The sequence below is a fragment of the Quercus robur genome, chromosome 8 (assembly GCF_932294415.1).
Source record: "Quercus robur chromosome 8, dhQueRobu3.1, whole genome shotgun sequence".
NCBI lineage: Eukaryota > Viridiplantae > Streptophyta > Magnoliopsida > Fagales > Fagaceae > Quercus > Quercus robur.
Window position 1 is genome coordinate 8,678,066 of NC_065541.1, and position 25,051 is coordinate 8,703,116.

A 25,051-nucleotide genomic window follows, 5' to 3' on the forward strand; every position below is an offset into this window, starting at 1 on the left:
AAATTGTATTGGGGAGTCTTTTTGACATAATAACAACTTATTGAGCTGTCTTAAAAATTATTTTTAGAAACGCCTTTATTTATTAAAAAAAGAAAAAGAAAAAGAAAAAAGAGAGGCATTTATTAAGTCTATTTTGTTTGCCTTGAAAACTTTAATTTCCGCCACTACAAAGTGTACAACGATGAGTTTGAAAAACAGTGAACGGTTACAGCTTTGCTGAATTAGGGGAAGGCAAAAACGACGACGGTTCTGTTGTTCACATCCAATTCACCACGTGTTGCCCTTTGCATGCAGCTTTTCCTACGTGTCAGTTCCTACTACAAACACTCAACACACTCAGTCTCACTCTGTGTGTGCATGAGATTTATGTTGCTCACAATTTCAACTCTTACTAGTTTACTTTTGTCACAACGTGTTGTCGTGGAGATTAAGATTGCAGAGCTCAAAGGAACAACAACAACAAAATAGAATGATGGTGTTTGATTATGTAAGAAACCTTGGTAATCAAGAACACCCACAGGTGCTTCTCATAACGGTGTTCGTGGCCGTTCTTTGTCTTTGCTTAATCATCGGTCACTTGCTTGAAGAGAACCGCTGGGTTAACGAGTCCATCACTGCCATTTTGACTGTAACTTCTCTCTCTCTCTCTCTTTCTCTCTCATGTTACAAATAAACAAGTTGAATTATATATGGTTGAATTTAATCTTGTTTGAGGTGCTTAATTAAGCAATTAGAAAATGATGGATTTAGTTATTTACTCAATAATACTCATCATTTTAACAATTCTCTCTCACATTTGAGTATGGATTCTCTCCTTAATAAATGGATCCAATTCATTTGGATTTTTAACTTTTTAAATGGGAGTTAGAGCAGAAAGATGGTTTGAATTTTGATAATAAATAATCAATTGTTCTAAAAGCTAAAGTTGTTCTAGGATGATAAATTTAATAATTTAATTAGGATTCCAATGTTGGACAACGAGTCTCAATGTATGTGAGAGTAATGTTACATCTGTTACATGGTATTATATTTTTTTTAAATGTGTTTGTCTCTGTTTTTTGGGATTAAGGCTTGTTGAAATTAAAGTGAAATAGAAAAATATTGTAATGAGATTGTAGAGATATACTGAGGCAGAAGGAAAGAGAAGAAAGAATAATAGTACACAAGGAAAATTCTTTTAGTATTTCTGTATCATTAAAGGACTTGGGAGATGAAAAATTGTTCTTATAGAAATATGAAAGTTAGAGGAGAATTATGTTTGCTTTTTAATGCGTTTGATAACTTCAATGGGAATGTGAAAAATTAATGGTTACGATTGTTTTTTTTTTTTTTTTTTTTACTTTAATAATTATTTATGTCACTAAATATGTTCAGTTTAAATAGGGATGCATAGCTGGAACAGTAATCTTGTTTCTGAGCAAAGGGAAAAGTTCTCACATCCTTACCTTCAACGAGGAATTGTTCTTCATATATCTCCTTCCACCAATAATATTTAATGCTGGGTAATGTTATGCTATCTTTCTTTACTTTTTTTTTTTTTTTTTTTGGTAATCACTATCTTTCTTTACTCTTGAATGGTAACAATATTATCAATTTTACTACAAAAGATTTACAAGTTGATGTGCCAAGGGATAATAAATAAATGTTTGAATTACATTTTTATGATTAGTGACACCAGCAATTTGTTAGTATTATGTAGTAATATTTGTAGTGTCCTAGCATTACTTCTCTTGAATTATTTCGGATGAATTTATATATATATATATATATATATTAAATCGCTTGATTCTTCTATATACTACAGATTTCAGGTCAAGAAAAAGCAGTTCTTCCAAAACTTCCTTACTATCATGTTCTTTGGGGTGTTTGGTGTTTTCATTTCTGCTGTAGTTATCACAGCTGGTAACATTTAAATCTTTCCTTTATTTTCTAGTCAACCATGTTCTATTTCCTGTTCGAATTTCCCTAAATTCACTACTAAATTTCTGCATACTACCATTGGAATAGGCAGCTGGTGGCTGTTTCCTAAGCTGGGATTTGTTGGTCTGACTGCACGAGAATATCTGGGTGAGATTATTGTCTTTGTTACCTCTTATATATCTATAACTTGGAACACCTTTTTATTATGCTTTTCTTTTCTTTTTTTGGTAGTTAACAAACATCACTTGCAAATGAATTTTTGTTTTTATGATTCAGCTATAGGAACAATATTTTCATCAACTGATACAGTGTGTACACTGCAGGTTGGTTGGATTAGTAATTATTCTCTTTGTTTTAATTGCGGCGGGCTGCTTTGAATGTTGGATGTTCTATGATACTATATATACATGTAGGTTCTCCATCAAGATGAAACTCCTTTGCTATACAGCCTAGTTTTTGGGGAAGGAGTTGTGAATGATGCGACATCAGTTGTTCTGTTTAATGCAATTCAAAAGCTTGATGTTTCAAGAGTAGATGGCAAGATTGTGCTTCATGTTATTGGAGATTTCTTTTACCTTTTCTTAACTAGTACTGCTCTTGGAGTCATTGTAAGTCTCAATGGTTGAAATGTACTAGCATGATGTTTTGATTAATGAGTTGACCTAATACATATATTACGATGCCATCCTATTTTTATGTAACCTGTGACTGAATAATGTTGCTGTAAAATGAATATATTTGCATGCTTTTTGGTTGAATTTGTTCTACTTCATAAGGTTTGATGTGCTTGGAGCACATCTCAAAAATACAAATGTCATGTGATGCATAGGATGGGTTTCCCTTAAGAAATATTTACTTTGATGCACGCTACGATCATGTAAATTTAAATCATAGTGCATTTAAAGGAAAACCACCAAAATTATTCATAAAAGAGAAAAACTACCAAAGATTGGCCATAACATACTGGTTTTACCTTTTTATTAGTGGAGTATTGTAAATAAATCTGCTCTTAAATGTAACTTCTCATAAATTTCGCTACTTTAAAAAAAAATAAATAAATAAATTTAGATGCAGTGTTAAACAACCTATTTGATGCTTTTTCGGGAATTTTGATAGGGTATTGAATTAAATAATGACAGATTTGAACTTACACAGTCTAAATTGACAAGTCACCTGAAGGCAACAACCACAATTTCAATTTTTTTTTTTTTTCCTAACCTCCATATCAGTGTCCTAATTATTGCACCTGTAAATAATTCCGGTCTCAATTATTTTGCTTATCCAACGTCCAAAACACAGCATTTGCAAAATTACTATTAATTTATACTTTTGAAGTACATGTTATTGATACATAACACTAGATAATATATCTTTTATATCGTTGCATATATGAATGCCAATAATAAATTATGTATATGTTGGAGAGGATTTCATGTCTTACAACTTTATTGCAGGCTGGACTTGTGGCAGCATATATTCTTAAAACCTTATACTTTGGAAGGTAAGTGCTTCTTTCATAAAATGGCCTTGAGGAGTACTTTTTTTAGTAGTTATAATTTGAATGACAGAGTTCACGCCATTTTCTAAATCTGGAGGCAAAGTGCAATTTGGTTTGACAGTGACCTTAATGAAAATACTTTCCTCTGCTTACAGACACTCAAGCATCCGCGAAATTTCTTTGATGATTTTAATAGCGTATCTGTCCTACATGTTGGCAGAGGTAATGACATGTATTTAAATGGCCACTCACTTTTTATGTTAATTATATCTACACTAGTGCAAAACTTCTAGATTCTTGATTCTGAATTTTGATTTGTATGGTGAGCTAAATATTATCGCTAAAATTGATGTCTCTATCCAACATAATGAACATGAATTTTTGTCAACTAACATCTGAATAGAAAATTTGTGTCATTAAGGACTTTTATGTGATTGCTTGAGGTTAAATAGGAAGAAGGAAACTACTAGTCAATGTCATGAAAGTGATGATCTTGAACTTCTTTAAGATGTACAGCATTGGCCTTTACTACAATTTTGACGTCATCAACTTGTGGTAAATAACGTGCAATGATGATGTTTTTACCATTCAAGTGACTATCATCTCTCCATTTTGGGAATACATGATTTCCATTGAAGCATGTGAAATACAAAATTTCCCATTGATCTATATTAACTGCCAATTGTTTGTGCAGCTACTGCAACTTAGTGGAATTCTCACTGTTTTCTTTTGTGGGATTCTGATGTCACACTATGCATGGCATGATGTGACTGATAGTTCAAGAATCACAACCAGGTATATATAAAAGGATTATTTGGATTATAGTTGTATCATGGGTCATACACTCATGCTTAATTATGAGCAATACATTTCCTCTTGCAGGCATGTATTTGCAACAATGTCATTTATTGCAGAGACATTCATTTTTCTTTATGTGGGAATGGATGCTCTTGACATTGAAAAGTGGAAGATGACTAAATTAAGGTACCAATTCTCTCCTCTTACAATTCAGCTTGGTTATATTACCAAAATTTACTAATAAGAATGGTCAGCTATAATAAAATAAATTATCGATAAAATATAAATTGCTGTTCATCCAATTGAGTTTTAAGTGACTATATTCTGAGAAGCATGTTGCAGTACCTTGTATGTACAACAATGTACTCCATGTACATGTAGTCAATAAACGACTATGCATGAGTTGTGCCTTCATATACAACATATGCACTTTTAACAAAAAATTTAAGGCTTTTTATTCAATCGAATTACAGACTTCAGTAATAAGAATGGCTAAAAAGTGTGCCTCTCTGAAGTTTTTTATTTTTTATTTTATTTTATGGAATATAAATCAATGAAATGCTTGTTGCTAATTATGAACAGCCAATTTTAAGGTTCATATATTCTCCTCCAAACTCTCAATAACAACTTATAAACTCACAATCCCAAAACCTCAATATGTATCATAGTGCTCTGCCACTCAAACAATAGACAAACTTTAACTTATACACACAACTATCTTTTAACCTCAAAAGAATTATCAATTACTATTCGAAGAAACTCATTTATGTTTTTCTAAAAGTGTTAATTCTTTCCCCATATGGAAGAACCTCTTGGGCCAAAGCCACCTAACATATATAGTGTTGTTTATATAAGATTTTAACTTCTCTTTCTTAGTGTACAAGAAATACCATTATACTTCTTTGATAAGGAATAAACTTTCATTTCACAACATACTCACAATAAATGCTACTCTCTCTCTCTCTTTGTTGTTTTTTAAGAGTTTATTTTTTAAAGAAAAATTGGTTAAGTTAGTGACATTTTTTAGGGATCTTCTTTGGTCAAGTTTGAAGTAGAATGCAACTACTGACGTGGATTTTAGTTTAGGTTAAAATATAATGCTTAGAAATAAATCTTTGTCACAATATCCTTTATAGCTTCTTTGGAATAATAGCAGGTGTCTTTTGTATAAAATATGTTCTTTTGATGTTCTGTTGGTTGCAGTTTTGGGACTTTAATGGCCATCTATAGCACCTTAATCTTTCTAATATTGCTTGGGCGTGCTGCATTTGTATTCCCTCTCTCTGCTCTTTCCAATTACTTGAATAGAAAGGCCGAGAGAACAGAAGTAATCACATTTAAACACCAGGTTAGTATTACAATGTTTGCCCTGATAAACTTTAATGCATACATGGGAAGGGAATGGAGTTGCACTATTTGACGGTCTCTGCATTTTGAAATTAACATGTATATAGATAATCATTTGGTGGGCTGGGCTTATGAGAGGGGCAGTCTCTATTGCATTGGCTTTTAAACAGGTATATACGAGTTTTCTGTTTATCACAGTTCATGAAAGTCTGGTAGAGATAATCCTATGTTTTGGATTACCAATTCTATAATAATTGGAAAGACGCTCTAAATTAATTCTCTCTTGGTTTGTGAAGTTCACATTTTCGGGTGTTACGTGGGATCCAATTAGTGCCACAATGATCACCAACACCATAATCGTAGTCCTCTTCAGTACATTGGTATGTTGGTTTATCTCTTTAAATTAGATTCCTTATACAATGGGTGTCAAAATTTTAGGTTTTTGTATCAACCATCTTATAGTTATGTTAATATGAGGTTATTAGTTTTGTTCTATTTATTATCTCCTTGTCAGTTGGGAGCATAAAACATTATGTTACATCACAAAACATCAATATTCATATGTTTTTAGGTGTCATTGTTGTTAACTTTAATGATGTAGACTAATGTATTAGTTGCCAAGAGTAGGAACATTGCACAATCCTTTTACTTCCAAAGATTTGATAGTATCATTTAATGATTGCAGGTGTTTGGTTTTATAACAAAGCCTCTAATAAGCTATCTAATTCCTCACCATGAGACTATCAAAATCAGGCATGGAGAATCAGCTGTTCCAAAAGATGACTTGAATGTGCCTTTGCTCTCATTCGAAGAATCTACTGCAACAAACATTGGCCGTGCAAAGGATAGTTTATCCCTTCTTATAGAAAGGCCTATTTCCACCATACATTCCTACTGGAGGAAGTTTGATGATAGCTATATGAGACCCATATTTGGAGGGCCAGTTACCAATCAGTCGCAATGTTAAAGGAACAATGGCAAGTGAATTAGATAGCAGCAAGGTGAGATATCCTGATGGTAATTCATTTGAGTCCTGTGTTGGAAATGGGCAAATTTACTTTCTACTCAGTTGACATTTTGTAATGCTATTCTATAGGTGAGGAGATGTCGTTTCTTGGTGTTGAACATCAGGTCCACTTTTCATCAAACTAGGCAGTTTCAACTTTCAAATGTCACTGGGAATACAGAAGCACAATGAGTTTAAGTCGTGAGGTAGCAGTTTGCTAATCTATTAGATGAGTCAAGTTTGACCTCATTTCCTGACTATGCAAAGTTTTGTTATTATACTTTTAACTCTCCACTCCTCTGGAAAGTTTACTGATATACATTTTGTATGTAGGCTTCATCTATAAGTGTAATAAGAGATTAAACTAGAATCTTGTTCTAGGTTGTGACCTTGTCAGGTTTTTTTTATCCCCAGTCTTCTTTTTGGTGTTTCTACAATACCTACAAAAGGGTGCAATTCCTTTTTCAAGAAAACAAATAATGTGCTATTATGAGTATCTCTATTTGTTTTTCCTTTGTTCTTTTTATGATGAAATGTAATGTAAATTTGTGATGCTTTGCAAGATAAACAACTGAGGCTTGTTGAGTTATATTTTGTGCACCCTATTAGTTGTAAGTAGTTATATTGGAAAAGTTTTATTACTTTTCTATAGACCTTTGAGCAAGCACATGATCAAAAGATCACAGGAAGTAACATCATATGATTTTGGCATTTAATAAGGCCACGTTTCTTAAGCAATGCCAAGGTGTGGAATGTATGGTTTTCAAATCATGTCTAGACCTTCTGGTCTAATTGGTTTAGCCAGAAACTGGGACTTAAAACCAGTAAGGTCCAATTCATAAAACCAGGAAATTTCAAAAACAAGTCAAAAGATTTTAAGTGATTTTTACCAGCCTTGGGCTTCTTCTCTTTCGCCAGTAGCCCCAAATAAAAGACTGCCTAAATTGCTTTCTGCCTAGTTGGGATGTGAATAATGAATATGCATGTGTGTGTGTGCGTGTTTTTTTTTTTTTTTTTCCTTAGAAGTTCTCTTGTTCTTAGGTATGTCATACGTATGCTTAAATCAACTAAAAAGGCTAATCAGTTCCCTAGAGAACAATCGTTTCATCCAATCAGTATGAGAATTGAAGATATTTCTAACTTGTCGTTTATCCTTTTAAAATCTTTTAAAAAATGTCTTAATGTTAAAATTCGGATAAGATACACCAATTTAACCTAATTCTTTTTTAGGTTTGGTTGATTTATTTGCTTAAGATGAGACAAAAAGTGATTTTTAAGCAAATCAAGTGTTTGCTTTTAAGCAAATAAGCCTACAAAAAGTTATTTTTAAGTAAATCAAGTGTTTTTAAGCAAAATAAGCCAACTTCTTGTTTAAAGTTACTTTTTATCTCACATTTAAACATAAACAAATAGGTCCAAAAAAAAAATACCAACAAATGCACAACTTTCTTAAGTGTTTATGGATCACATTTTACTATAATTGAAAATAAAAGAACAAGTGGTAAAATATCTTGCGGTCAAATAATGATTTTTTTTTTTTTTTTTTGCAAGAGTCAATAATGGACTTGAGTCTGAGTGGTAGAAAAATAGTGGTATGTTACAATTAGCGTATAATAAATTGTTGTTAGTAATGTGCGGTATTCAAATTTTTTTTAACCCAAGTGGCACTTCTTAACCATTGTAAAGAAGTCTTAGGATCATATCTTCTTCCCTCATCTTTGTAAATACCAAATTATTATATATAGAAAAAATGTTGTTAGTGAGATTTCCATTATATTGTTCTAATCCTTAGTAAATTATAATAATAAAAAAAAAATTATGAGAAAAAAAGTTGAATCCTAGACAATATTTTTCTAACAAATTTTATTTAAGTAAAAGTTTAGAGATACAAATAAAAAATAATTTCTCAAAAATAAAATAAAAAATAAAAAATAGGGAAAATTACATTTTATCACCCTAAACTATGTACTAGATTACACTTTGCACCCTAAACTATCTCACTGCACACTTTGCACCCTAAATTATCACACTTTGCACTCCAGTGTTATTTTTGCTGTTATATTTAACAGAATCTTGTTACATGTGACAAGCACATGTCTCTTGCTTAGGTGGAACAAAGTTAGAAGACTTAAAGACCCTTCTTCATAATCAATTAAAACAAAACCCAAAATTTTCTAGATCTCCCTTTGCTATTATGAACAACTTGGAAATTATTATCCCTCGAACTAATATATGACAATAGAGGAAGGGCTGGCAGGGGAGGTGGGCGGTCTTATAACAACCATGGTTTAGCCATTCAAGGTGGCCATGCCCCAGCCGATGTTGGGGTTCGTTCATAACATATTCAACCATTAGATGTTCATATGGTGTTTGTTACTAGCTTTTCTAGGTGGGTGGTGAAAATGTTTTTTCCCAAAACATATCTTTAATTTGGTTGTTGTTGATGAATTCACCAATCCAGACCACCTTTTTGTAGTTTGGTTAATGCACGATTTTTCTTCAAAACCTTATGAGAAAATTACTTTTTTTTTTATTTTTGTCAACTTCTTTTTATTAAAAATTTCCATGCCTAGACTTATTTAAGTCTTGGCTTTTTATTTTTTGGGTGTGTTTGCCTGGCAGTTGACCATACCTGATGATAAGCACTTGAGATCTTAGACGAGTAGTGCTTTAGCCTTAACCTTTGATGTTGAGAATCTATGGTGTGATGAATACGCAATTTGTTGCGTTTTCTAATTTGATGCAACTGAACCTTTTTATTAGATTTTAGAATATCAAAAGATTTTAGATATCTATTTTTGTCTGCTTAGATGTTCAATGGCATCTTAACCAAAAAAAAAATAAAGGTGTCACGGTGGTGGAGCGGTGGCAATTTTCAAATTGGGGATTTAGGGTTTTCAAGAAGTTGAATCTAGGGAAGAGGATGACATGCACGCGAGACAAAGGGAGATGTGAACAAATTTGGGTTTTGTTTTCATTGATTTTGAAGAAGGGTGTTTTAGTCTTTTAACTTTGTTTTACCTAAGCAAAAAATATGTGATTGTCACATCAACAAGATGTTAAATATAACAGCAAAAATAACACATGCAAAATGTGATAAGTATGATAGTTTATAGTACAAAGTATAATGTAGTGCAAAATGTAATGTAATTTCCCCTAAAAAAAAATATTTAGAGGTATAAAATTTTTAGTTTATTTTTATTTTTATTTTTATTTTTTTTCAAATTTGTTTGTTTAGTAGAATTATTATTATACCACTGGGTACCCTCTCCGGTCTCCAGTGTCCAGTCTCCACTTCCATGGAAATAGTTTTTGTTTTTCTTTCTTCTTCTCTCTTACAGCCTACGGGCTACCCTCTGCCGTTCTCTCACCTCAAGTCTAAAACCCCTCTCTTTCTCTCTCTGTATTTCAATGGCAGACCCTGTTATGTCGTGTAGAGAAATGAAAGCTTAGCAGTACCAAACCAGTCACAGTCTTCCCCTACTTCACATTCACAGGTAATCTCTCTCTCTCTCTCTCTCCCTCAGTTTTTTTTTTTTTTTCCTCTTCAATTTGTTTGTTCTAATTTTAACGAATTTGGTTAACGGAAAAACGAGAATTGGACTGAGTTTTATTTTCGTATTGTCATTTTCTTTTCTGGGTTTTGTTCCATTTTTTGTTTGGTTGCTGAAAACGAAGCAAATTTCTTATCTTTCATCTGTTTGGGTTCATCCTAGGTGGTTGGGTATAATTGTGATAAAACTTAGCTGACTTGATTTGGTTTCAGTCTTTCAGATTGTGTTTGTATCAGTAAAATGTTATATATCTCATTCAGTTAATTTACTTTTTAACAGATAATGATTGGTTGGAACTATGGTACCTTCTCTCGAACCATCTTCTATTTTTGAGTTCTGTTTGGTGGTTAGAGATGTAAATGTGTGAGGTTTGGTGCTTGACTTTTCACCTGGCCAAGGTTAGCCTTTGTCCGACATGAGGATCTTTTGGTGATGATGTATATTTCTAAGAATGGCACTAGCATTGGCCAGAGAAGTTCTAGTGCAACCCCGCTTCACTGTGAGTTATTCATTGGGATTTCGTGTGGCTGCGACTGTTCTGAGGACCATTTTCATTAATCACAATAGAGAATTTCTTAGGAAAAATGTTGGGACTTATCAAATATCAGGTGTTTACTACAGATGGTATCAGAACCCATATCTTCAAAAAATTTCTACTAGCACTCACCCTGAAAGGATATGTTGGGAAGGTTCCTCGCATGCAGTTCTGCTGAGAAAGCTTGAAACTGCCTTGAAGGATCACCAATTGGATGAAGTATGGGAATCTTTTAATGATTTTAAAAACTTGTATGGATTCCCTAAGGGTAGTCTTTTTGGTAAGTTGATCAATGAACTGTCATATTCATCCAACCCACACTGGCTTCAGAAGGCATGTGATTTAGTCTTGCTAGTTTTGAAAGAGGAATCGGGTTTACTTCAATCGGATACCCTAATTAAGTTGTCCCTTTCCTTAGCAAGATCTCAATTGCCTATCCCTGCCTCAATGATTCTTAGAGTGATTCTGGAGAAAGAGACTTTACCCCCAATGAATGTATTGTGGTTAGTTGTTCTGCATATGGTGAAGACAGAGATTGGGACATACATCGCTTCAAATTTCTTGGTTCAGGTTTGTGATTGTTTCCAACACTTAAATGTGAATAAAAATGACCGGGCAAAGCTGATAAAACCAGATACAATGATCTTTAACCTAGTGCTTGATGCTTGTGTGAGGTTTGAATTGTCTTTTAAAGGCCAACAGATCATTGAATTGATGTCTCAGACAGGGGTTGTAGCTGATGCACATTCAATCACTATTATTGCCCAGATTCATGAGATGAATGGTCAGAGGGATGAGCTGAAGAAATTTAAAGACCACATTGATCGAGTTTCAGCTCCATTTGTTTTTCATTATCGGCAGTTCTATGATAGTTTGTTGAGCTTGCACTTCAAGTTTAATGACATTGATTCTGCTGCTGATCTTGTGTTGTATATATATAGAGACCGGGAATCTTTTCCCATTCAAAATGTTAGGAAGGAACTACAAAAGCCTCATTTTGTTCCATTGGGATCTGAAAATCTCAAGACAGGGTTGAAGATACAGATTGTACCTGAGATGCTGCAGAAGGATTCTATCCTCAAAGTGGAAGGTAAACAAGAACTTGTTACTTTTAGGAATGGGAAACTCACCCTTAGCAATAAGGCCCTGGCCAAGCTCATTAATGGATACAAGAGAGTTGGGAAGATTAGTGATATATCAAAATTTTTACTTAGCATTCAGAAGAAGTCACATTCATTGGAGGTATCCAGATTGTGCTCTGACGTGATTGATGCTTGCATTAAATTGCACTGGCTTGAAACTGCTCATGACATTTTGGATGACATGGAATCCGCTGGAGCTCCCATGGGCTGTACTACTTACTTGTCACTCTTGGCTGCCTACGACAAGGAAAAGATGTTTAGGGAAGCAAAGGCACTGCTTAAACAAATGAGAAAAGCTGGTATGGTCTTAAATTTCTCTGATGAGATGGTTGTTTCCATCTGTCGATCAGAAGCAGTAGATAAAAATGCCATGCTTGCCTCATCAACGGTGATCAGTAAATCAGATCTGGCTGAGTTTTTGGTTCGAGAGATGAGAGAGGAGAATGCTGTTCCTCCTACTGTTTATGAGTTCAATTCTTCTATTTACTTCTTCTTTAAGGCCAAAATGTTAGCAGATGCTTTGAAAACATACAGAAGAATGCTGGAGATGAAAATCCAGCCTACAGTGCAAACGTTTTCTAATCTGGTATGTGGATATTCTTCTCTAGGAATGTATCGTGATATCACAATCATCTGGGGGGACATCAAGAGAAATATGGAGAGTGGAAATTTGGTAGCGAGCAGAGATCTCTATGAGTTCTTGCTACTGAGTTTTCTTCGAGGTGGTTACTTTGAGAGAGTGATGGAGGTCATTGGTTATATGAAAGAGCATGGTATGTTCACTGACAAGTGGATGTACAAACGTGAGTTTCTAAAGCTTCATATGAATCTTTATAGGAGGCTAAAAGCATCAAAAGCTAGAACTGATGCTCAAAGCAAAAGGCTTGAGTATGTCCAGGCATTTAGGAAATGGGTTGGCATAGATTGAAGTTCAATAAGGAAGTTCTTAAATGCAAGGGATGCTCAAAGCAAAATGCTTGAGTATGTCCAGGCATTTAGGAATATGAGAGATTGGTCACTCTTGTTTACTTTAATCATGTAGTGCCTCTGAATGTTATGTTTAAAGGGATGCATAGCTGGAACAATAATCTTGTTTCTGAGCTAATGGAATAGTTCTCAAATCCTTATACTCAATGAGAAATTGTTCTTCATGTAACTCCTTCCACTGATAATTCAATGCTGGGTAATGATATCTTTCTTATAAGCCAGACTTTTGATTGGTTCCAGTGATATCACATTTAATCACTTGGCAACTCAGTGTTTAACTTAGTTGGATCTGCTATTTATCTCCGACAAATTACAGGTCAAGATAAAACAGTTATTCTAAATTCAGGACGTTATTGTTGGCCTAGGCAGCTGGTGGCTATTTCCTAAGCTGGGCTTTGTTGGTCCGACTGTACAAGACTACCTTGGTGAGAATTTTCCTTTGTTACCTCTTATGTATATTGCATGGAAGATCTCCTCTTATGTATATTGCATGGAAGGTCTATTTTTATGCATCTATTCTTTTGTAGTTAATAAACATAATATGTAAATGAAAATTATTTCCTTTGTTACTTCTTATGTTTGATTCAGATGTAGAACAATATTTTCATCAACTGATTCAGTGTCTACACTGCAGGTTGGCTGGGTTTGTAATCTCTTCTTTTAATTGCAGTAGGCTGCCTTGAATGTTGGGTGTTCTATGATGCCATACTAGATGTGGGTTCTCCATGAAGATATAACTCCATTATACAAGCCTAGTTTTGGGGGAAGGAGATGTGAATGATATTAGCATGAAATGATATTTTAATTTATGACTTTATCTTAATACATACATTACAATGCCATCCTATGTTATAATGTTGATGTAAAATGAATATAGTTGTGTGCTTTTGGGTTCAATTTTTGGATTTCACTTTATAAAGTTCGGAGCACATCTCAAAAAAAATTGTCTTGTAAGTGATGCATGGGATGGGTTTTCACTGGAACTATTACTTTTGATGATACTTTAAATAAACACCACCAAAGATTAGCCATAACATACTGGCTTTACCTTCCGCTGTGTACCGGGAATAAATCTACTCTACCTCTCATAGATTTCAATACTTGACAAAATTTTAGATGCAATGTACACAACCTCTTAATGCTTAATTCCATATAGAAATGCCTTTTTTGGCATTTTGATCAGTGATTGAATCTAACCATGTCAGTTTTGTAAATATCAGAAAGTAGTGTTCTTAATAATATTGTTCATTGAGCTATGACTATCTAACTCAAATTTCCTAATCATACCATTTTTAAGCACTGATCAGATTGCCATCCCCGCATTGATAATCATTTCAGGGTGATGTTATTCAGAGTACCAAGTATCTTGATTTGAGCTGAAATTAAATCATGCCTTCTGCACAACTTAGGATAACACATCCATGAACTATTAAATAAGAACTCCTTGATGTGGATTAGTGGCACTAATCAAGCATTATTTATATCTGCTTATTTTTCCTGCTCATTGTAGTTGCATCTTGGATACTGCTGTATCATGCCAAGTTTGGTTTATAGGTTTAAAGATGTCACTTCCTCTAAAGTGCATGTCTAGATGATAGTTGATAACTTGATTGTTCCTTCTTTCTTTTTCTTTTCTTTTTTTTTTTTTTTTTTTGGATGGATGAATATATAAAAAGAGAGCAAAAGGAGGACTCAACCCATCTCAATCTTCTGGGTGAAAACCCAAGGGGGAGGAGGAGATGGAAATGGGGCCATTCCAAATACAAAAAGCGACCCAACGGGCCAAGTTGTGGAAAAAGAAGTTAACATCTCTAGAAACAAAAGAAAAATCCCAACAAAAGAGAGAACTAAGAGCAGCTTTGACATCTAGGAGAAAAGATGCAAGGAATCAAGGAGGAGACAAGTTCATGTTTTAAAAGGCCTCGATAACTCCTTTGTAATCACCTTCAAAGAGAACATATGAGTACTTGCGGTAGATTGCAAGCTTGATGGCTTGAAAAGCAACTTGGGTTTCTCCAAGAGTCAAATCAGAAGGAGAGAAGAGATTTGAATGAGCAAATAAGACATTTCCAAATTCATTTCTCCCAACAGCGGTAGTGATGGCGGCATGAGGTCTAATAGCAACATCAAAATTTATTTTGATCCAACCGGGTTGAGGAGGAAACCATTTCAAGGCCGGATGTGCAAGGTGAAATGTCCAAGCTGCATTATATTTTAAATAAGCCTTGTTAATTAATTAGCATCTTTTCTGGGATCAGACTTGTACTTGGCAAATATTGTTTGGTTCCTAATTCTCCAAATGTTGTCAAAGAGGAGTGAACAAAATAGAGTGATCTTGTATCCATCTTCTGAAGAAACCTGCAAGTGCTTATGAGGGAAAATTGCATATTTCACAATGTCGCAAGGAAATAAATGCCCAAGAGAAGCAGTGATGATTGGCCAAACAGATAGAGACCAAATAATTGATGTAAATGGGCAATATATTAGAATATGCTCAATGGACTCATCAGAATGGTTGCAGGGAACACAATGAAGGTCATGCTGCTGTAAGGATGATCGGTGATGGCTCTATTCAAATATTTTTCCAAATCAGTAATCCCTCTCAAAGACATTAAGAGCCATTAAGGCTTCAAATGCTTACCGCGGCATTGAGGTGGTGTTTTCAGGCCACATTTCTTAGGCAACGCCAAGGCAAGCATGGGGTTAATCCTAAATGCAGGGAGGATAGACTTGTAGTTGCAAACGCATAGCAAGTAGGCTTGGCGTACAACAGTGCAACATTGTTTGGTTGGCGATGGAGGTGACTATCCACTAATTGCTGGGAGGCATTGGGTGAGCTTGGTCGAGTCTATGTTACGTATCTCTGCAGCCCTGGCTCCACCCACCAATGCAATGAGCAGTATGAGTATGTCTGTGACAACTACATATTGGACTGAAACTTTGCCACTAGCCTTGGCCATGTTCTTCCACCGGTAGTCCCTAATGCAAAGGCCACATAAATAGCTTTGTGCACAAGGGTCGATTTATAGATATTGAGATGGATTCTATTTCATAAAGTTACAGAGAACAGTATAGAATGTAATTCTTTTCTTTTCATTGTATATTACTCTGTATTCTTAAATACGTCATGTAATTCCAGCTTAGAGGAAGTCACAACTCTCACAAGATAGATTAACAATATTTCGATATACTGAAAAGAGGGGGATAAGGCAAAAGGGAAAAAAATATCACAATCTTGTTTGGAAACTAGATAAGAATGTTTGAAAGGTATGTAAAAGAGTAATGATTATCACACATATAGTATTTATGTACACATGCTGAAATTGTTTTTTCAAAACATGATTTTACCACTTCACATATGTGCCTACTGATAATTCATCCGCTCCTACCTAATTTAGTCAAAATATTGAATAAAAAGAATAATATTTGTTGGGGGAAAATCTAAGGAAAATATAGAGGCAATAATCCCTGTAAATATATTAAAATCAGTACCCACATGAAACAACAGGAAAAATAAAAATAAAAGTACAAATATCTAGTGACACTCACCTTTTCCAAATTCTTGTGACACTCACTTTAAATACATAGATTTCAACAGGTAACACATGAACAAACTTTCATATAAATTCTTAACCAGGAAATGAGCAGTTTCCTAAAAGTTATTTACATGCACAATAAACTAGACACAGTTAATACAAATCTAAACAAACACCATCTAATTAGTGGGGGGAAAAGAAAAAATAAAAACGAGTAACACAACTTTTACAAATGATCTTGATTTTCCTACTGTCTGAACTTTACAGGTGTTAGAAACTCCCAAGGGTTATGCTAACCTAAGATAACAAGTCAGACAAATTGCAAACCTAGGACAATGGGGCCAATTGCAAAATAAAACTTGCACAACATCTTCATTGTGTTCATAACTTGCACACTTCCGATAGAGAATCATCACATCTAAGTGATCAATATACAAAAACGCTATTAGCTTTCTGAGGCGAGGCATTGCATAACATATTGGCTTCAGCACCATTCATTTACATCTGCAAGCAATAATTAACATCACATTAACTTCTGCATGCAAAAAATAACAAAAGAAAAACTGGAATCTCCTGAGAGGGTTGATTGCTGCAAATGGAAAAATTAAGCATGAATATGGTCATCAAACAGAGATATAGGTCAGTACAATTAAGAAAATAGCATAATGCTGAGCTTGAAGCTTTTATCTCTTAAATGAATAAAAAAGAACTTGAAACTTATCTCTTAAAAAGGAAAAGAAAAACGAGCAACCATTACATTTTAGGTGAAAATAAAATACTACATTTTTAACATTTACTAACCAGTTAATGATCAGCACCATTATTTCCTGATTATATGATGGTTTCCCAAAACTTCCGGTATCCCCAAAGCAGAAATGCTTTCACAACCAAAGAGCTCTTGAAGCTTTGCATCACATAGTATTACCATTGGAGTTACGGGATCCTAGAAAATATTAAAGCCAGAAATAAATAAACAGATCAGATCAATTTGATGTCCAAACATTTGCAGAATAATTTTATTAAGCACTCATGTGTGGCACAAATTTTTCCAATAAGCTCTAATAAAATGGCATTTCCTTCACCCATAGGAATAGGGTGAGGTTGTGAGTTCAAAACCAACTGGATGCAAGTGTAATTTACCACTTAAATAACAAAGACATGGCTAAAATTAAAAGTCATTAGCAACAATTTTGTAATTAGGAATCCCATTACACAATTTAGGAAATTCGAACTCCCTTAAGAACTTTCAGCCTATTATGGCTACTGCAGCCTCATTTAGAATTTTCCTAGTCAATTTTTCAAGTGACGAATATAATAAAAGCCCTCCTGTTAGATGTTCCACCAACATGCTTTAACTAAGTTTAGAAGCATCCTAAACTTTTTATAAATCTACCATTAAGATGACTATCTAGAAACATACCTAACAAGAATACCATAAGCATGGGCCTAAATGGATGCAACACTAGAAGGATGAACAGATAATCTGAGGAACTCTTGAAAAATGGAAACTCCATAAGACAACAATGTCAATTTTCTCAAAGTCTATGCCTAAGCTATAATCAGATTAAAGTTAATTTTGTTGAAATAAACTGAAAAACTGATCCGCATGGATAGTGGTCATCTACCTCCAGATTACAGAGTTTTATGTATTCCCAGATCCGTCTTAAAACCTCTGATTGGAGCATCTCCCTTTCACCAACACCAAAGAAGTTTGCAAGAGCTTCAGATATTATTACAGAAGGACCAGGATCACTACTTCTCATTGCAGACTCCACATCTACTTTTGCCTTCTTAGAACCTGACTGCTCTGAAAGCATCAAATCGTGAACTCCTTAATCTAAAAACTAAATTTACACAAGTGCGCGCACGCGCACACACACACGCACACAAAGCTGCTATTAGACCAGAGATACATTTTTGATACATACTACTAGGTTCAAGTGGAATGATATGTTTAGCTAGCAACTTGTTCATTTTGAACATGTCAGTACAGTCCGTCTCAAATACCAAACGCAGCTCATCATTGCAGATTATTTTTCTTTTGTTACTTGGATCTTGGAGATTGTGTTTCCTTATGTAAGCCCACAATTGCTTGACAATCTGAAAACAACAGTAAGGATATGGAAATTCAAGAACCTCTTAGGGAAAATAAACAAATTGACAGCCAACAACAAATAAAGTGGTGTGATCTAAGAGTCTGAACCTCGGTCCTTGGCAATGCTGGCTGGCCAACAATAGTTTGAAGTTCAGGCGAAACGCCACAAAGTTTGTTTAGGCCCCCTGGCCCACCTTTTCTCTTAGTAGTTTTGGGTGGAGCACTGCAATAAAATGACAGGAGATAATATTTGATTATAACTCCAAAAAAAGAACTATGGATTACTTGAACAATATAGGCATGATAGTAATATGATTTTGATATGGGGATTACAAAGTAAACAAAGTTTCTGGATTTGGCATCATGACCAGTAACTTGTTGAGGGCATATTGTCATGTGTTTTAGAGTCTTGAGTAGTGAGAATGTCAGATGACAATTTGGGCACCAGTGAGGACAATGAGTCAATGACCTTAAATGGAGACTCCCGGATTTGACTACAAGAGGCACAGAAACTAGGCCTGATGGGGTTGGGTTGGTTTTGAGCACACCTATACTATGTGGCAAGCAAAGCATTTTGGACAGCTTTCCAAAGCTAAGAAAATGTTTCAATAATAAATGACACCCATAACCAAGTTATAGTCTTTTGGCCTTGTACGACAAATTGTTGATTTGCCACCATTCATGTTTTAGCTATTGCTTTCCCAAAGTCAAATTTCTTCACATCTGCAGCTGTTTTCTACAAAAGGGAGCCTTGAATCCTCGTGCTCAGCCACCAAAACAATTCATAACCTTCTTCTTGTTCTTTTTTTGATAAGTAAAACCAATTCATAACCTAATCACCAAGTTCACATTGGTTACCACATCAACAGCACCAAGCTCAAGCTCAAACACTTGACCATAAAAGGAATTTGTGGGAGTGAGACTCAGGAATACAATAATTTTCTATTTTCCTCTACTTCTTCAAGTACCAAATCGATTACAAGCTAAGCAAACAAACTCAATTCAAAAACAGTTCCACAGGTACATGAATTTCACATTTAGCTCAATTGGCAAAGTATTTTGTCTTCAAATAAAGGATCTCGATTTGAATCCTATTCCCCAATTTCAAATCCTATTGTATCCATTAAAGAAGGGGAAAAAAAAAATAGAAATTTCTTTATCTATTCCCCAATTTTCTCGCCAGCCAAACAAGAGGCTAATAATTACGAAATGCTTTTCTTAGGCAATACTAATAGCAGTAATAAATTTTACTAGATGAGTTCAGTTCAGTACACTTTCCAAACTCCAAATCGCCAAAAAACACTATTCTCAAAAAATTCCACTTTTCTTTCTTTTCCTCCATTTTCTCAGCAACCAAACACTCATATTAAACCAAAACAAAGCAAAACCGAAGGCTATTCTCTCCCTTTTCTCAGCAGCCAAGCCAAACAGAGCGCAAGAACAACTCTATCGACTGTTAAAACTCAAACTTTCCTTTTTCTTTTTCCACAATTTTCTCTGCAACCAAACAGCAAAAACCAAAAAAAAAAAAAGAAAAGAAAAGAAAAGGAGGAAGAAACAAACCTAACAGCCGGCGGAGGCGGCTGAGCAACGGCGACTTCGGCATGATTCTGCGGCGGAGGAGCGGAGAAGATCTGAAAGGCGGAGGAGGAGGGAGGAGCGGGGTGGTAATTAGGGTTTTGGTGGAGGGCAAAATGGTCTTTTGGCTGCTGCTGATGCTGTTGTTGTTGTTGATGATGATGATGTTGATGTGGCAGTTGTTGTTGGTATTGTTGTTGGTGATGTTGTTGTTGTTGTTGCTGAGGTTGGAAGAGAAAGTGGATCTGGGCGCGAATGAAGTCGAGCTTGTGAGAGAGATCGACACAGAGCTTCGATTCCAGCTTCCTAACGACGCCGTTTAGGCTGCTCAGCGAGTTGTCATTTTCGTCGCCTTCTTCTTTGATGTTGTTGTTGAAAAGAGACTCTATGGCTTCCGATATTTCTTGGTCTGTAACCATTTCTTTTTTTCTCTCTCTCTCTCTCTCTCTCTTCTTTTTTTTAAAACCGAAATTAACGGTCTCCTTCTCTCTCTCTCTCTCTCTCTCTGACTCTGTCTCTGTGCTTCTCTCTCTTCGAGCTTTTTCTCTCTCTTTTTGACGGACCCAAATGACGATTCTGTCCTTGGAGGTTCCAGCGACAAGTTTCGGATTTCCATGGCTAATAAGGGGATGCCAAGTGTTTTTTTTTTTTTTTTTTGAAATGATGCCAAGTGTTGTTTCCCCCTTAATAATAGTTTTTATTTATTTATTTATTTTTAATACTACTACTATCTTCTCATATATATATATGTATAACCCTGCTACTACCTATGCTAGGCTCTTCATTTTTTTTTTTTTAATAATTTAATTCAAAACTTTCAGTAATCCAAACTTCATAATATTTTTATAACAAATTATAAGTAATATTTTGTTATTGATTGTTATGGACGGACAAATTTTTTGTAACACAGTCATGTTTAAACCGAATAGACCTTGGAGAAATGATGGAATAGAGAGTGATTAGGGCTCTGTGGAAAAAATATATATAAATTCAAAAAATATTCATAATATGTGACTGAGTTCAAATTATTTGAGGATTCATTTCACAAGACACAATTTTGCTACTTAAAATCAAGTCATTTAAAAAATCCTGTATCACTTTGCATGTCGTTGGTCATGTAAGTAAGAAATAGTCTAAAAAGTAAATAAATAGATTAAGGGTCTGTTTAGATACCGTTTATTGCTGAAAATTGAAAACTAAAAACATTGTAGCAAAATAATTTTTAAATGTGTAAATAGTGCCGTGAGATCCATTTTTAATGAAAATTTTACTAAAAAAAGGTTTGTAGGTTCCATGAATAGTGTACGGGACCCACTAATAGTCGCATTTTTCAATCTTAGGCGTGATATTTTAGCTATTGTAGTCGTGGGTCCCCTTGTGGGAATGCAAACGCAAACGCAAATGCACAAACGCAATCCGAACATAAACTAAATTGTTTCCTTTTAAAAAAATTTAAAGAACTATATTAGGACCTTTTTTTTTTTTTAATTAAGGGACCAAAATCAAATTGGCTTCATGTTTAAGGAGCTAAATTTACAATTTACCAATACCAATTTCAACTAAAAATGCTACATCAGCCATCTACTCAGTGTGCCATTAGTGACACGGGTGAAATTATATAGACGGACAAAATTGTTCTTTTTAAAAAATTCATAGAACTAAATTAGAAAATTTTCAAATTTAGGGACCAAAATCGAACCGACAACATATTTAAATTGCCCTGCCTTTTTCAAATATGATAACACGTTGTCCAAAGACCATTGCCATTATATATCATCATTTTTTTATACAACTGCGTTAAATATGGGTCAGTTCGATTTTGGTTCTTAAATTTTAAGAATGTTCATGTACTCCACATTTTTCGCATATTAACCCTATTTGTTTGCTTCTTAATACATCCTATGCATTTTCTAAATTACTAGGAAGCAGACTGTCATGGTAGGAGGAACATAAGTGGGAAAGAATGTTGTATTACAACTTTACAAGCAATCTGGAACATGAAATGATGAGTTTTTTTTTTTTTTTTTTGATAGGATGAAATGATGAGTTGAACTTATATAAGAAGACAATGATAAGGAGGTATCAAATTTAAAGCATCATCATGGCCAAGTTTTTCCCCACAATTTCATAGCCCAATATAAGTTTAATTCTGACTCGGATGCTGGCATTACTAAGTACCATCCAAAGGGTAGCAAATTAGCACTGGTTCAATGAGAGTGTGACAATGGCTACAGTTGTGGTGGTCGTGGTTGTGGGAATTATAGTTGTTTATTTACAATATTAAGAAGAAGAAGAAAAAGAAAGACTCAAAAAGGGTATAAAAGATGTAAATTCATTCGATTTCATCGAAATTGATACATAACGAGTTCATTTAAGAGATAAGCATGATTAAGGAAAAGATTTTAGAAGTTGTTGGCTTGTGTATGTTGCAACATAAAATTGATGTTATAAAAGCTAACTTGCCTTCTATGACAGAGCCATCCTATTAAAGCCCAGGCAACACAATTTCAAAAAGAGCCAATGCCAGCCAATTGAACATGGAAAGTAAGACAGACTAAAAGATTGAAAAGATGGGTCACAATTGAAACAATATGGAAAATGAAGGTTCTTAGCAGTGATGACCACAATAATGCTAATTTTATATACATTGTATGATATTTAGAAAAACAAGACAAAAGTAAAGCTCTTCGAATCTGTTCTTAGCAACATTGTTACAATTTGATTGAATTAATGGAATCCTCTTGAACCTCTAGACTGATATAATTCCAACTTACTTTTGGCATCTGGTAATAGTGATTCAATCGAAGGTTCTTCGATCAAATGTGCCTGCTTTGATGACCACTCAAGCACAATAAGCACGTCTTCTTGTGCAAGTATCTCATTCTCAGGCAAATGCATTGCAAGGTAACATAGCAGAATCAGAGCAGGAATTTGGACCATTTGCTCACCAAAGTAAACCAACTGAATTAAGTGCTTAGCTCCTCCTGCATTTACAATGGCTCTGCAGTGATAAACATGGAGAAAATTTTCAGTGCATGCAAACTTGCTAAGTGCAATGGCAGCCTCTATAGAAACCTCAGGTTCCCTTTCATCAAGCAGTCTAACCAAGGGCCCAACAAATCTTGTTTCCGTTGCTCTGAAAGTCCTGGCCAAGTTTCCAACTGATCTGATGCAGGGCAAAAGAAGATCCGAGTTGGCATTCTCTATAATTTTAAGTAATTGTTCAACTACAGCTTTGGCAGCAGGGGAAGTAGGCTTGAAAGCGGAGCGTCTTAAGTCAGCATTTTGCTCAGCCACTTCTGTGATTTCCATCAATGCCATAGCTGAATAGGATTGAACATCTTCAGGTCCTTTTTCTAACAAAACAGCAAAGCATAAAAGTGCTCTGGATTCTGTGATGTTCCGACAAATAGATACATTTCCCTTTGATAGCTGCCAAAGGGCTCTTGCTGCCATTGCCTTCATCTCAGCCTTAGTAGCCGGATCTTCCATTTCCCTCCCCTTAATGCTTGCACCCGATAACTTAACGTGCTGGTGCTGATTATGATGATGATGGTGGGGGTGCTGTTTTGCATTGCTCTTAGAGTGGTCAGGAGTGTGATGTGCTCCGTGGTTTTGTGATGCCTGTGGCTTTGACTGGCCAGGGTTATTCTGGCCCCTCATGGCCATGGTGTTAGTAACCAAATTTTGCATCTGGCTAGGAGTGTTGTTCCCCATTGGATGACCAATTTGAGGACTGCTTTGCTTATCATCATCTTCATGTTCTTTTCTATGATTATTTGGATTCGGATTATTACTCGCCATCACAACAGAATGAATTGACATTTGGTGTTTGCTAGCAATGGCATACTTTCTATGTTCTTGAATCGTCTCGAACGCAAGATGACTTACAAGCATCCGAATTGCATTGTTCTGCGCAAAATGGTCCTGACATTTGGGATGATTTGCAGCCAGTTCCGAGATTGCCCAAGCCACTACAGTTTGAACCTTCATATGACCTTCTTTGAGGATTTTTGCAAACACTGAGCAAACACCAGAATTCACAATGTGTTCGACGCTTTCCGGGTCACGTCCCAACAACCCAATCGCCCTAGCAGCATTCTCCTGACCCTCCAATTTTCCTTCTTTGGCCAATTTCAAAAGTCCAACCACTCCACCTTCCTCAATAATCAGCTTTCCATATCGATCATTGTCCCGAGCCAACGAAACCAAAGAAGCAGCCGCATCAGAACGATCATCTAACGACGTAGACCCATTGTATAGAATCGCAATCTGTTCCCATATAAGACATAGAATTGGCTCATTGGCTGCTATTGGAGGAAGACCAAGATAGCCATTGTCACGATCATCGGCCGAGGCTGACACTCTTAGGAGCCAAGACACGTCCCCAATAGAATTCTCAAGCTGCATGGACGTTTTCCTAAACGCTGCAGTGGGGATAATTGTGAAAACCCTCTTCATGAAGCCATTCGCACGAGCCTTCATAACCAATGCAATCGTTTTTTCGAGGACTTGTTCTGTGTCATCAATGATTCGACGGGTTGGACGCTCATAGAGATCACTACTAGCACGCGCTGCTTGGCGTAAAAGCGCCGCTAGCTTCTCGGTCTTGGCTTTGAACTCTAAACATTCTTGTTTGAAAGATTGTGCCTCTTCCGCACTCTTGCTCACCTGGTCTGCCAATTGTATTGGCCTTGCCAATATTTCCTTCACGAGGTCGGCCGCCATGAAAATGAAACTGAAACTCCTTCAAAATTCAAAGACAAGAGTTGGGTTTGTTATAAAAATGGTGAATTTAATGTTGGTTTATGAGGGTGACATTCAAAATGTACATAGGTAACGTTATATCGTATGTTTATTTATTTTTTATTTATGATTTCATTGTTTCGAATAATGGTAGAAGGAGGATTTGAACTCTATATCAATTGAGATATAAACTCGATATATCTTGAGGTTATATCATAGGTTTAGAAAGCAATGTTTTTGGGTAGCTATCATGGGATTTTTGAGGATTTGAATTGTGTTTGGTTTTACATTCAGGCAAGGTTGGTGAGG

General features: G+C 35.2%; 3 protein-coding genes across 5 annotated transcripts; 1 reads left to right on the top strand and 2 right to left on the bottom strand.

The window, feature by feature from the left end:
* The first annotated feature begins 455 nt into the window (after window positions 1-455).
* On the top strand, window positions 456-13,859 carry LOC126694453 (sodium/hydrogen exchanger 4). Of its 3 annotated transcripts, XM_050390716.1 has the most exons (14): window positions 456-628; window positions 1,384-1,502; window positions 1,805-1,902; window positions 2,008-2,067; window positions 2,197-2,243; window positions 2,334-2,528; window positions 3,375-3,421; window positions 3,574-3,640; window positions 4,113-4,213; window positions 4,301-4,402; window positions 5,420-5,564; window positions 5,671-5,733; window positions 5,860-5,943; window positions 6,249-6,561. In XM_050390716.1, the coding sequence occupies exons 1-14, from the start codon at window positions 470-472 to the stop codon at window positions 6,528-6,530; spliced, it is 1,569 nt and encodes a 522-aa protein (XP_050246673.1). In that variant the 5' UTR covers window positions 456-469; the 3' UTR covers window positions 6,531-6,561. The 3 variants fall into 3 exon arrangements, 1 of the variants encoding a protein (XP_050246673.1); XR_007645771.1 differs by lacking the exons at window positions 456-628; window positions 1,384-1,502; window positions 1,805-1,902; ... (9 more) ...; window positions 5,860-5,943; window positions 6,249-6,561 and adding exons at window positions 9,843-10,066; window positions 10,403-12,983; window positions 13,104-13,212; window positions 13,422-13,859; XR_007645770.1 differs by lacking the exons at window positions 456-628; window positions 1,384-1,502; window positions 1,805-1,902; ... (9 more) ...; window positions 5,860-5,943; window positions 6,249-6,561 and adding exons at window positions 9,843-10,066; window positions 10,403-13,212; window positions 13,422-13,859.
* Window positions 13,860-16,376: 2,517 nt separating this feature from the next.
* Window positions 16,377-20,522, bottom strand: LOC126694454 (uncharacterized). Its single transcript, XM_050390718.1, has 6 exons — window positions 19,982-20,522; window positions 18,527-18,641; window positions 18,252-18,423; window positions 17,949-18,130; window positions 17,125-17,266; window positions 16,377-16,827 (listed from the first exon to the last, which is right to left on the bottom strand). Exons 1-5 carry the CDS (start codon window positions 20,413-20,415, stop codon window positions 17,144-17,146), a joined length of 1,026 nt encoding a protein of 341 aa, XP_050246675.1. The 5' UTR covers window positions 20,416-20,522; the 3' UTR covers window positions 16,377-16,827; window positions 17,125-17,143.
* Window positions 20,523-22,723: 2,201 nt separating this feature from the next.
* On the bottom strand, window positions 22,724-24,801 carry LOC126693903 (uncharacterized). Its single transcript, XM_050389962.1, has one exon. It carries the CDS (start codon window positions 24,722-24,724, stop codon window positions 22,724-22,726), a length of 2,001 nt encoding a protein of 666 aa, XP_050245919.1. The 5' UTR covers window positions 24,725-24,801.
* Window positions 24,802-25,051: the final 250 nt, after the last annotated feature.

Excerpts from the sequence above, each read along its gene's own strand:
- LOC126694454 (XM_050390718.1), bottom strand. The coding sequence starts at position 20,415 with ATGGTTACAGACCAAGAAATATCGGAAGCCATAGAGTCTCTTTTCAAC. Across the intron at positions 18,642-19,981 it reads CCGCCTCCGCCGGCTGTTAG|TGCTCCACCCAAAACTACTA; the intron begins GTTTGTTTCTTC and ends ATTTTATTGCAG. Across the intron at positions 17,267-17,948 it reads TAAAACTCTGTAATCTGGAG|GATCCCGTAACTCCAATGGT; the intron begins GTAGATGACCAC and ends AATATTTTCTAG.
- LOC126694453 (XM_050390716.1), top strand. The coding sequence starts at position 470 with ATGATGGTGTTTGATTATGTAAGAAACCTTGGTAATCAAGAACACCCA. Across the intron at positions 5,565-5,670 it reads TAATCACATTTAAACACCAG|ATAATCATTTGGTGGGCTGG; the intron begins GTTAGTATTACA and ends ACATGTATATAG. Across the intron at positions 5,944-6,248 it reads TAGTCCTCTTCAGTACATTG|GTGTTTGGTTTTATAACAAA; the intron begins GTATGTTGGTTT and ends TAATGATTGCAG.
- LOC126693903 (XM_050389962.1), bottom strand. The coding sequence starts at position 24,724 with ATGGCGGCCGACCTCGTGAAGGAAATATTGGCAAGGCCAATACAATTG.